The sequence below is a fragment of the Poecilia reticulata genome, linkage group LG22 (assembly GCF_000633615.1).
Source record: "Poecilia reticulata strain Guanapo linkage group LG22, Guppy_female_1.0+MT, whole genome shotgun sequence".
Classification (NCBI taxonomy): Eukaryota; Metazoa; Chordata; class Actinopteri; order Cyprinodontiformes; family Poeciliidae; genus Poecilia; species Poecilia reticulata.
Genome location: NC_024352.1, coordinates 495,867 through 508,772, shown reverse-complemented (window position 1 = coordinate 508,772; position 12,906 = coordinate 495,867). Strand labels below are relative to the sequence as shown.

The window sequence follows — 12,906 nt, the reverse complement described above, 5'->3', positions numbered from 1 at the left end:
AGTTTACATTTAATGAGTTTGGAGCACACAGAGAAAACCTAAAGAGAATGTGTGATCAAGTTGTGTTGATCTACTTATTGTAGTTTAAATAGAGGAATAGCACCTGACTGTTGAGAGAGGAAAGAAATTAAAGTGCAGATTCGTTAGGCAGAAACAAGCGCAGAGCGCTGGGCGATAAATGCGCATAAATGCTCCACGGTTACGCTCCAATTAATCACACATGAGATGACAAACGCMAAATATACAATATATAGTTACACTGCTTACGTTAATGGTGTTTTAAAAACAAAACCAGTAAAAACTTAACCTATGTCAGATTCCCTCCTCAGCTCGTCTTGATAAGAACAGAGAGCAGTTCACTGGTTTCTGAATGTGATCAAGCGCAGCTGACCACTTGGTGCGCAGACAGTTGGTCCACTGTGCGCAGACAGTTCTCTGTGCCACCATTGTGGCACAGAGAACATCGTGGAGCTCRTTATTAATCATTATAAGAACAATATCTGTCAGAGAATCATCTCTGATCTGGTCGCTTTAACGGACCAGAGGCTTTGGAGCGTCCAGCAGCTGATCCGCTTCTGCTGGTTTTTCTCCCGCTGAGAGAAGTGATGCGGGATCAGGAAACGATCAGAGGTCTGCCGTCTTCTAATCACGTCATTTCGTGAATTGTTACCTGATTTCAAAAACGTTCTAGCAGAGAAATACTAAATGCTTTGTTTGATGGCAACAAATTGAAAATAAAATAGTTTTTTATCTTTGACGGACAACGAAAAAACTCCAGCGCCACCTCTGCTCCAAACTATGAACAATGTCGACCCCTCTTCGGTTTTTTCTCTTTTTTTGCAGAGGATCAATAAATAACTTATTGGTTTTTTTACCATCACCACCAGGTATGAAGCGCTTTAGCCTTTGAGTTGCACCACAGCGCAGCACAACTTCCAGGAGAAGAATATCAGCTTGTTGTTATGACAAAGGAGGCTGGTATCGCGCCTGATCTAAATCTATTTATTTATGTCACATGGACTTATATAAAGTTTTWKACATTTTCTTTTCATATATTTATTATTGTTTTTCTTCTTTAGATATTAGGTTGACTATGATTCCAAATAATGTACAGGAATAACCTGGTGCTGTTACGTCAATCATCTGGGGGGGCCAATCAGATAACAGGGGGGGCACTGRCCCCCCCTCTGGCTCCGCCACTGCCACCCCCCTCTGCTGCTGCTGCATTGCTGTGGAAAACCTGGAGCGGCAGAGATATCTGAGGCTTATACGTGTATGTTTACTGGTTTAAACAACAAAAAAAGCTTTGGGGTTGTGGTTTATAGTCCGGTGCGGCTCATAGTTCGGAAAATACAGACTATAATCCTTCCTGGATTTTTTTCTGTGAAGAACCCAGAAAGAATTATTTAATTGTGCTTTCTGGAAAACGATATATTTTTTTACATTTAGGCACTCCTGCAATCGTCTTTTTCTGTTTAGCTTTTTTGGTTACAAACTGACTCCGGCCCCCCACCAGAGAAGGAAAAAGTTATGTGGCCCTCACAGGAAAAAGTTTGGGGACCCCTGCTCTTGGGGATTCCCTTGTTCTGCTGGCGGCCTTCAACGCTCACATGGGAAGACCTGGAGGGATGTGGTTGGGAGGGACGGCCTCCCTGATCTGAACCCGAGTGGTGTTCTGTTGTTGGACCTTTGTGCTTGTCATGGATTGTCCATAATGAACATCATGTTCAAGCATAAGAATGTCCATATGTGTTTTTAGTGTCAGGAAACCTGACACTAAAGAAGGGAGGTGCGGAGCTGTCCACTGACCACTAGCTGGTGGTGAGTTGGCTCCAGTGGTGGGGGAGGATGCCTATTAACTCCCACCTCTGGGACAACTTTGAAAATATTCTTCCAGAAATAGGGGACATTGAGTCTGCGTGGACCATGTTCTGCGCCTTCCATATCAAGACGGCTTATTGGAGCTGTTGTTGGTGCCTGTCGCGGCGGCAAGCCTTGACCCTGCTGGTGGACATCTTCGGTGAGGGATGATGTCAGGCCAAAGAAGGAATCCTGTTAGGCCTTTTTGGTCTCTGGGACTCCAGAAGCAGCTGATGGTTCGAGTAGTTGCTGAAGCAAAAACTTGGGCATGGGAGGACTTCGGAGAGGCTATGGAGAAAGACTCGTGTATGGCTTCGGGGTGATTCTGGTCCACTATCTGGCATGTCAGGAAAGGAAAGCAGTACAGCACCAATACTGTTCATAGTAGGGGTGGTTTGCTGCTGACCTCGATTTAGGACGTTGTGGACCAGTGGGCACAATACTTGGAAGACCTCCTAAATCCCACCAACATGCCTTCCATTGTGGAAGTGGAGACTGGGGAGTCTGGGTCGGGCTCTCCAATCTCTGGGGTTGCAGAGGTGTTTAAAGAGTTCCTCGGTGGCAAGATTCACCTGGAGTTAAGGCTCTGGATGTTGTAGTGTTGTGTTGGTTAACGCAACTCTACAATATTGAGTGGACATCGGGGGCAGTTCCCCTGGATTGGCAAAAAGAGGGCCAGAGGGTGTGCTCCAACTATAGATTGGTCACACTCTTAAGCCTCCCTGGTAAGAGTGTGGAGAGAAGGGTCCATTGGATAGTCAAACCTCAGATTCAGGAAGAGCAGTGTGGTTTTTGTCCTAGTTGTGAAACACTGGACCAGCTCTACAACCTCAGCGGGGTCCTGGAGGGTCTGTGGGAGTTCGGCCAACTAGTCTACATGTGCTTTTTGGACTCAGAGAAGGTGTCCGACTGTTTTCCTCAGGGAGCCCTGTGGGGGTGCTCTGGGAATATAGTTTACAGGTGTCAGAGTCTGGTCCGCATTAAGTCGGGCTCCACCAAGGCTGGTCTTTGTCACCGATTCTGTTTATTACTTTTATGGACAGAATTTCCAGGCACAACCAAGGTTTTGAAGGGATCCGTTTTGGTGACCTTAGGATCATGTCTGCTTTTTGCAGATAATGTGGCCCTGCTGGCTTCATCAGGTCATGATCTACATCTTTCACTGGAGCGGGTTGCAGACGAGTGTGAAGCGGCAGGGATGAGGATAAGCGCCTCCAAAACTGAGGCCATGGTCTTGAACCGAAAAAGGGTAGAGGTCATTCTGTGGGTCGGGAGGATGTTTTGCCCCAAGTGGAGGAGTTTAAATATCTTGGGATCTTGTTAACAAATGAGGTAAAAATGGAGCAGGAGTTTGACAGGCGGATTAGCACAGCATCTGCAGTGAAGTGGGCACTGTACTGGTGTGTCATGGTGGAGAGAGAGCTGAGTCTAAAAGCGAAGCTCTTGATCTACGTTCCTACCCTCATCTATGGTCATGAGCTTTGGGTCATGACCGAAACAAGGAGGTCAAGGATACAAGCGGCCGAAATGAGTTTTCTCATGGGTGTCTAGGCTCTCCCTTAGAGATAGGGTTAGAAACTCAGTCATCTGGGAGGGACTCAGAGTAGAGCTGCTGCCCCTACCAGTTGAGAGAAGCCAGTCGAGGTGGCTCGGGCATCTGGTTAGGATGCCTCCTGAGTTGAAATCACAAATGGACACATATCTGACTTTTATATAATTTTCTATTCTGATCCGACTTTGAAGGTGGGCAGGCACCGTTATGTCAGTCAAATTCCTGCTAAAGCTGTTGAGGTGATCTCGTCGACAGCTTTCAGCGTTTGATCAGCGTTCAGATCAAATGCTGAACAGATTGATCTTGGTTGTCCCGTTCCAGCTCCTTTTCTGTATGCAATTGTCAGTGAGGAAACTGAGGAAAAGAATCACCTCAGCTTTACTTTAGCTGAAACAAATTCTTATCTGAATGTCGTCTGTGAGCTTGACTTTCATTTGGTGCTCCTGAACTACCACTGCGGCTTGCAGAGCGATGCTAAATGCACAAGTCCCCTTGTTCAGAGACTTGTTGACTTTCTGATTGGTTCAATCGTAGAAATGTTGATTATATTTGCCATTCAAATATTTGGCTGAAGTGGCACTTGTAATTCTAGTGGAGCACAGAACCCAGATTCATCCTCCAGATCAATTTCAAAATCCTTAAATATTTGCTTATGTACAACCAATGCAGACTAGGAAGTTGTTAGATAATACACATTCAGCCTACTGCAAATGGATATTTGCATATTTGCAATTAATATGCAATCATTTCATTTTATTACTTATATGCAATTTGTGGGACCACAGTGTGGATTTTTTTTTCAGTGCAGGAAAAAGTTGCATATATTTATTTGTGGGACTGGGCTGGAAGTGCCAAAACAAAAATACTCAGCTGGCTTTGAAGTCAGGCTAGCCCGGGTCCAGCTGTGCAGTGCAAAAAGGGCTTGAGGGCCATTTCTCCACCCCACACCTCCCACCAACTCACCCTTCCTACCCCTTGTTGGCATTAGTGATTGGTGGATTGTGTCATGTGTGTGTACCAGGAGCCAGGTCATGTACACATTTGGAATGATCTTCGGGTTCAAATTTCACATGTAAGCTTCATTTTGACATCTATGGTCCACATACACAAGGTCTCTTTCATGGTGCATTAAGTTTAAAATTATTAAAACATCCTTAACAGTCTGGACAAATAAAATCCACCAAGATTAATACAAGCAACACATAATTCACACCAGTATTTTGACTTCTCTGCTACAGTACTGATGATTTGACCTGTTGACAGATGACAAGCTGCACATTGTGACAGGAGACCAGATGCGCTTGGTTCTGAGGAGTAGGCAGCAGGTTGAAACGGCTCTTTTGGACTTTCACAATGAACTTAACCACCTCAATGTCAACAAGTGTCTCAGACTGCTCAACGAAAGGTTTTTACATGTTTATTTTTCCCTACATGTCATAAATTACTTGTAGTTATCATGCAATCATTGTTCACAGTTTGATGTTTGACAGGTATTACTGGCAAACAATGAAGCCTGATGTGGTTCAGTGGATCAACAACTGTTCTCGGTGCAGCCTGAAGATGAAAAAAAAGCCCTGTCGTCGAGCAGAGACAGATAGATCTGAGATGCAGTCTCTGACTTCTGCACAACATGCCTCACACAGGTGATCTGGTTCCAGCTATTGTATTATTGTTGAAGGCAGGAATATAACACTCTTGACACTTATTGGCACCTCTGACAAGCCTAGAAAACTTCATTTTTACTACATTATTCATGTACAGGGTGCTTTACAAGGAAACAAAGTAAAACACAAAATACAGTAGTAAACATTTAAGCATCTCATAAGATGCTTTAAGATTAGGGATGTCTTGATACCAGTTTTTTTCAGACCAAGTACGAGTACTTCAGTTTAGGTACTCACCAATACCAAGTAATTAACAAATTAGTACTCATAATCCACACAATAACTTTTGAAAACAAGTTCATTTTATTTAGAACAAGGTGGTTTTAAAAAAGCATCTGTGAGTACCTAAATTACTAAAGTACTGGGACATGATCTGAAAAAACTATTTGCCAGAATTTAAATCCACAGCCCGGCCCGAATTTTGGGTTAACCTTTATGCTTCTAACACATGTTCCAGTGCTGTTCTAGCTGCCATGTATGTTGTCGTCTCATTCCTGGTCTGGCAAATCTCGCAATCACAGTAACAATCTCAGGATAACACAGTTCTCTGTTATTTCTTTTTCTTCTTAAAACACATGGGTGCATACTGTTCTGTTTTTTGACAAAAGAGGCACGTTGCTGTCTTCACATTCATCCGCTGTACAAGTGTTGATTCCACATCTATAACACTGGCTTGCTCTAGGCTGAATCTCTCTGCTCTTGCTTTTTCATGACACTATCTCCACTATCTGATCCTGTATTATATTGTTCTCCAGCGTGCCCAAGTCACGTGATTTCGGCAGTTTTGTTGACGCATTCATGAAAGCATCCACTGACTCTTCAGGGCACTGAGCTCTCTGTCTGAACGTGTGTTGATCTAGGACTACATGACTGCAAGGAGTAAAGTATGCATCTAGCGAGGCAACAGCCTGAGCAAATGTACCTTTGTCTCCCAGTAAATTAGGAAAGCTCCTCTGCATTAATGCTCCTATGCAATGCAGCAGAGTGGTTCTCCTCATCAAATCCTATACATGAATAGTTCCACTTGCAACTTTGAAGAAACTGTAAGAGTCTTTCCACAGTTTATACTCCATGAATAAATCAGACGCTCCAAAATTCAGTGGAACTGGCGGGACTTAAAATAGTGGGACTTAAAATAGTGGGACTTAAAATGTCCCACAGATAACATGCATTTCATGTGTTTTGGTGATTTGTAGTTTATTGTCCACATAAAAAAAGTTTGCGTGGTTGCTGCACATTTTCACGACAGGTAAACATTTTGTGTACATTTATGCAAACTTTCAAGCCACTAGAATTTTTATACATGCCGACTTGCAGTAGCGGAACAAGTCAGAGTCGGGCCATGGTGCAGGGCTAATGACCGGGCCCTTTAAATCTAAATAATAAAGCTCATGATAATATAACTTTACAATGTAGACATGCCTGCAACAGCTAAGCTTACAAGTTTCACCACCACAGAGAGCGACTGTCATTCTGAAACCCATCAAACAGACATGAAGTATAACAAACCAAGAGAACAACAGAAACATTAGGCTACATGGTCACTAATGATGAAATGACACAAATTCAAATGAGTTCAGAACCACGGATAGCAATCGGATCATTTTGACACTTTATCTATTTCAACTCAGAGCCTGGAATAGCTACCAATTGTTGAGGTTAGGTTTATTGTTGACGTGTTGAACCGAGCACGAAGCTCGGTTCATTGTGCGTGTTGATCCACAGTGCAGAGAGTATATTGACCAGAATGTCCTGCACTGTTGCTAACTTCCTGCTTTTGAAATGGTCTCTAGGCAGGTTGCATTCAGACAGGTTTTCTACCGTTTTAGAGTTCACTTCGACTGTTCTGAGACCTAGTTTTCAGGTGGATCAGAGTTAGGTTTTTAAGTCTGTTTTGGAATTCAAATTTGCAGTCAGATCTCCCCAAAAACTTAGAATTCCTTAACAAATGGATTAGAGACTGATTCAGGATTCTAATTCTGGGTTGGTCTGAATACACCCTAAGGCACAGGTTGGGGACTCCTTTTGTAGATCAGAAAATTGTAGCTCCGCAAATCCTTGTGCATCAAGCCTTGCTTTTGGTAAGCCTTCCATATTCAACCCCTTTCAGAATGCACAAATAGAGACGCACTTTTGTCCATTGTCCTCAGTTTCTTCAAAGACTTGGTTTTGTTTCCAGTTTTTTATTTCATTTTCCTCAAATGACATGTCCTTACTCACAAAAATATCCTTGTGTGTATCCATACCTGCCTGGATGTGAAGATCCTCCAACTGCGATAAATCAGCTGAGTGACTGTTGTCAGCCACTTCTGCAGGCTCAAGCATCTCCAAGCTATACTTCTTGCTTTGCCGGCACGCCCCAGCACTTTGGCTTTTTGTGAGACACCCTCTGCATTTCTGAATGTTAAAATTTGGCCTGTGTCAAATTTTAACATTTGACACGGATGTTTCCAATGTGCTGTCTCTCAGCCTCTGCATTTTATGGAGCAGACAAAGGTTCATTCTCAGGATTTACTGCATTCGTGTCTCCTACTTCCTCTTCAGTGATGTTGACTGTATGTTGTCCTTAATTGTTCTCCTCATCGCAGGTAATCAGAGATTCTGCCTGTGCTCATGAGTAGCTTTTCTTAAATCTGAATTGGTGCCTCTGTGTAAAAAATACTGCACCATCTTGACCGCTGACCACTCCTGGTACTTTCCATTCTGGACAGTCTGCTAATTTGTAAAAGACCTTGTCTCCATTTTTGTATCACTCATTTATGGGCCGCAGCTGTTTCTTTAGTGCTGTGCATATCCTTTCTGAACATTCTGCTTCTATAAAAGCTTTTCTTGCAGTATGCAGGGCTAAAATGGGCTTGGCAACCCATTCACTCTTTGCGGTGCCCTCTAGAGCTGGGACTCTGTCTATTAATACAGAAGACAGGTTGGAATTCTGCCTGAACACCAGGTGATGTGTTCGGGCAGCTGATGCCCGAACACAGCTGATGTATGTTCTATAAAATCCATGTTGTATAGAAACATGGATAAATGTTTCTATACAAACATTTATCCATGTTTGTGTAGAGCTCTTTGCCATCAGAGCCCAGTCACATCCAGTACTTGCTTTGAATTTCATTGGAATCTCAGTCAGAGTATGACTATGGCAAACTTTAACAGTCATGCTTACTCCACGGGCTGTAAGCAGGTGTTGTCTTAACTTCAGTATTAAAGTTCTCGGCCATGTCTCTCACTTCCTCGTTATTGAATTCACCACCATTGTCACTGAACAACTATTGTGGTAGGTCATGTGCACTGGTCCAATCAAAGATAAAATGTTTGACTGTTTCAGAAGACCTCTTGGTGTTTGCTGTCAGTGAACCAGACTGTTCTCAGTCTCCAGCAAAGTCTTCCCGAGAGCTAAACTTTGATTTTGGAGACTCACCTTTATCCACTGAATGGAGAAACCGAATAACAAAAATGTTAAACACCATGCCAAACGTTTTCTCTCAGAATGACCTTGATTTTGGCCATACTGATAAAGTGAAACACAGAATCAAGCTCAGTGATGAGACACCTTTTAAGCAAAGAGCCCGTCCGATACACCCCAACGATGTGGATGCTGTGAGACAACATCTACAGGAACTCCTAGATTCTGGAGTCATCCGGGAATCTGAGTCCCCATTCGCTTCCCCAATCGTTGTGGTTCGCAAAAAGAATGGTTCTGTTCGTCTGTGTGTAGATTACAGAAAGCTGAATCTACAGACCATTAAAGACGCCTATGCTCTTCCTAAACTGGAAAATGCTTTCACTGCACTTGCTGGTTCTAAGTGGTTCTCCATCCTAGACCTTAAGTCAGGTTACTACCAGGTCAAAATGGAAGAAGCAGACAAACATAAGAACGCATTTGTTTGTCCAGTTGGATTCTGGGAATTTAACAGGATGCCCCAAGGAATAACAAATGCGCCTTCAACCTTCCAAAGACGGATGGAAAAGTGTGTTGGCGATATGAACCTAAAGGAAGTTTTAGTGTTCATTGATGACCTGGCGGTTATGAGTGAGACCACTGACTGACATTTTTAATTCTTATTGTTTAATCCTGGAATTTCTGACCTTAACTTCCGGACCAGTTTTTATTTGGAACTTTATAACAAACTGCTGTGTAAAAAAATTCTCCTCATGTGAACGGTGTTGAGTTGAACCTAATTGGAACTGAAATTGATTAATCTGTTGCAGATCTGTTGCACCCAAAAGATTTAAAACTGAGAACTAGCACTTGGCCAAGTATTTTTATTATTTCTTGTATTTTATTGTGTGTAATTTTATTTTCATAATTGTGTGTTTTGTACACACAATTATGTCATAATTGTGTTTGTCAATTTTATGGTTTATGTCACTAAAGCCAGTTGTTCTTTAAATTAATTTAACTGCCTTTGTGTGTCATTTAAACCCCCCACCATGCTCCGATAGCCAAACCTATTGGCCCATTCATCTAATATATATAAAATAACCTTCTCATCTGTGTCACATCATCTGTAATTTTAACACACATTTCACATTTTGATCATTGCGCATACTTTCCCAGTGGGTTTGTACTGGTCTGTGGTGTGCTATGCTATGGAGTTTTTCTGATGAGTACTATTCCACTAGGTTCCCGTTGATCTATTGCAAACACTGACTCCTGGTTAATATCTTCTGCTGTCCATTCTATTTTTGGCCAAATATTCTCTTTAAAGCTAACTTTATTGAAGTAAATGTTACATCTGACAATGCCATGTCTGTCCTTCATATCTAAACACACAGTGTCCAAAAGCTTTGCACAGTGGCAAAAGACACCAAGAGTTTGCTTTTTCTTCTCCAGATCTTTCCAAATGTTGACTTCGTTCTTCCAACTTTCATAAGGCTTTCCTTCTTCAAACGTTGGCGGAACTCTAGTTACTAACCATCATCTGCTACCAATGCTAGTAAAAATAACTTCTGTTTTTTGCTGTTCAACTTTATCCCGCCATTCTTATCACCAAAATACATACAACATAAGAAGAGTATAAACCCTATTGCATGCGCTACTGGCACGTTATCCACTAGTGCTCCTTAGCGGATTGACATGCAGTACATACAATACAGAGGAGTAACAGTGTTTCCTTGCTGAACCTCTGTTCCGCTGGGTGGTTACCTTCCTTGTGGGATTGATAAAAATTCACACAAAATAAAAATACGTTTGCTCCTGTGTTCCAGCAGCTCTGACGTGTTGAACCAAAGGTCTTGTAAGCCTGTGACGTTACCGAGTCAAAAGTTTCTCTGTAGGTGATTAAAAAAACCAAAAAAACTGATACTTGGTTCTGCCTCTTTGTGAGATACTTTCATAACATTACCTCTCTCGTTATGGGGCAGAATTTTGCACGGGAGCCATTGCCTGCCTGTGAATTTTGGGGAAGAATAACAGTCATATTTTGTGGGAAAGGGATTTGTCTTTGTTTTTGAAAATGCAAAACTGAACCATGACATTATGTGGATGGTCTTTTGTGAAAGGAAAATAATATATTTTTGTCATTCATTTGACCAAATGCATTACCGTTTATTGCCTGATTATATAAAAACTAATTCAATAAAAAGCTACCTGTCAGGAATGATACCAGGGTGGCACCCCTTAAAAATGAATTAGATGACCTTGTCATGTATGTAGCCATGCTACTTACACTAAACAAAACTATAAACACCCATGACAAATATAAGAGTTTTATGAACATTTGGGTTACACAATAGATACAGAAACTCAAAATATATTTCCAGTAATTACTGATCTTCATATGGCCACAATACCACAACATTGTGGTATTGTGGCCATACCACAATGATAACATCGTGGTATGGCCATTTGTAGCAGATAGACAGTCCTTTGAACATGATAGGGGTCAGGTTGAGGAATTTGATTTTGTCCAAGTTGGCTTCTCGTAGGCGGTTACAGTCAGTTTGACATGTGATGTGTGTGTTGTGCAGACCAATAGTCTCATCAACTGTGTGTGTCACTGGTCTTAGCTGATCCCACAGATGGACGAGCCGGATGTGGCGATCTTGTGCTGGAGTGGTCACACGTGGCTGATGAGGATGAGGTCAATTTGCAGTAAGGCCAGTCTGTTGGAAACAAACTCTTAAATGGCCTATAGTCCGATAATGGACATTGAGCCGTACAGCTACTGATCTATTGGACGTCCCTGCATCCAACATGACAATGGCACGCTCCGACATAACTTGAGACATCTGAGTAAATGGCTTATGACAAAATGTGACATTTTGGGGCGGCTTTTTACTGTCTCCAGTCCAAGGATTGTCCAGCTGTTGCTCATTTTGTCTGATCACCCACTGGACATGCCTCACCCATGCACTGAGTAAAAAAACAACTCACTGAGTTATGCTCACTATGCAAGTTGGATTAAAAATTATTCACAAATCAAGAGAAATATTACTTTTATACAATAAAATGTCAGCAAATACTCATTTACAGTTAACTCAACATGGCAACAATACTTGACATGGGGTGTTTATATTTCTGTTCAGTAGACTCACTGTACGTAACACTGTTTGTATTATATGCAGTCATATGTAACACAAACAGCTTAATGTCACTAAAGGACCTAATGACAAAATATTTATGTTTAACATAATTTCCAGATGAGTTGAACTTAGCAGAAGTACAAAAAATGTAACACACATGAATGTTGAAGCTAAGCAATAATGCATGAAAACTGAATTGATTTTATTGACTTAGTTGGAAAAATAGTAAACATGAAAAAATTATTATAATTATATTTCTTTGAACTTTGGTTTTGTGTCTGTTATCTGACTGTCTTTTTTTTCCATAATTGCAGTGGTGATGGTGATGATGGTGATGATGATGATGATGATGACGGTGATGAGTATGATGGCGGTGATAATGATAATGAAAGTGGCTGTATAGATGGGGTTGTCGAGGAGGAGCATACGCTGGAGTCCGTGGAGACAATGGTGGGTTTCTTCATTCACCTTGATAAAGTAAAACAAGCAACACATTCTACAGCAGGGCAGTGGTCTCTGAATGGCTACAGTGATGAGAAGAACACAAAATAAAGGTGTAGTGACTATTTGACCATGTCAATCAAATAACAAGATGATCAAACTAAAAGTTAATGTAACTTGATACAGTGTAGGCTTCAGGTTTACACAATTTTAAAAAAATGTCCAAAACACAGTTCTGTGTTGATTTATTCCAAGATTCCAGGAAAACTACATAGTACAAGTACAGAGGATTCGGTAACACTTTATTTGAAGGGGGTGAATAAGACTGACATGAAACCTATCATGCCGTCATGACAGCTGTCATGTCTGACATACCTGATTCGGTAAATCAGGACACTTTTAATACAAAGTTGAAATTATTCAAAATGTCTTTGTTATGACAACGTGACATTAAGCAAGACATTATAACTTGTCATGTATGTAATAACAGGCAAATTTAATTTTAAAATGTTATCCTTATAAGACAGTGTAAGACTTTGTACTTATCTGGTTAAGTCACCTGTGACAAAGGAATCAGTGACTTTGAATCTTTACAATTAGATAGCGCATCAGAACTAGGTTCAACTCAGGAGGAGCAAGGGAAACAATGTGTTGAACAAACACATTTATTACACATTTTGACAATAATGACACAGAACAAAATAGTCAATGTTTTCTTTTAGTAGTCCTAAGTCAAGTCAGTCAAGTTCAAAAGTCTTTCATTTTTTTTCAGTTCAGTTCAGTTTTCAGATCTGAATGTTATATGTTGCTACCCATCCATCCATTTTCTTCCACTTCATCCGGGGTCGGGTCGCGGGGGCA

The 12,906-nt window shown here is 41.4% G+C and overlaps 1 protein-coding gene across 3 annotated transcripts in view; it reads left to right on the top strand.

The window, feature by feature from the left end:
• The window catches only part of LOC103458073 (uncharacterized), a 66,207-nt gene that overhangs the window by 26,245 nt on the left and 27,056 nt on the right, over positions 1-12,906 (top strand). For all 3 annotated transcript variants that reach the window (XM_008398627.2, XM_008398626.2, XM_008398628.2), the window contains exons 13-15: positions 4,676-4,817; positions 4,903-5,055; positions 11,919-12,054. In XM_008398627.2, the coding sequence (XP_008396849.1) occupies positions 4,676-4,817; positions 4,903-5,055; positions 11,919-12,054 (431 nt within the window). The remainder of the gene's footprint in view (positions 1-4,675; positions 4,818-4,902; positions 5,056-11,918; positions 12,055-12,906) is intronic.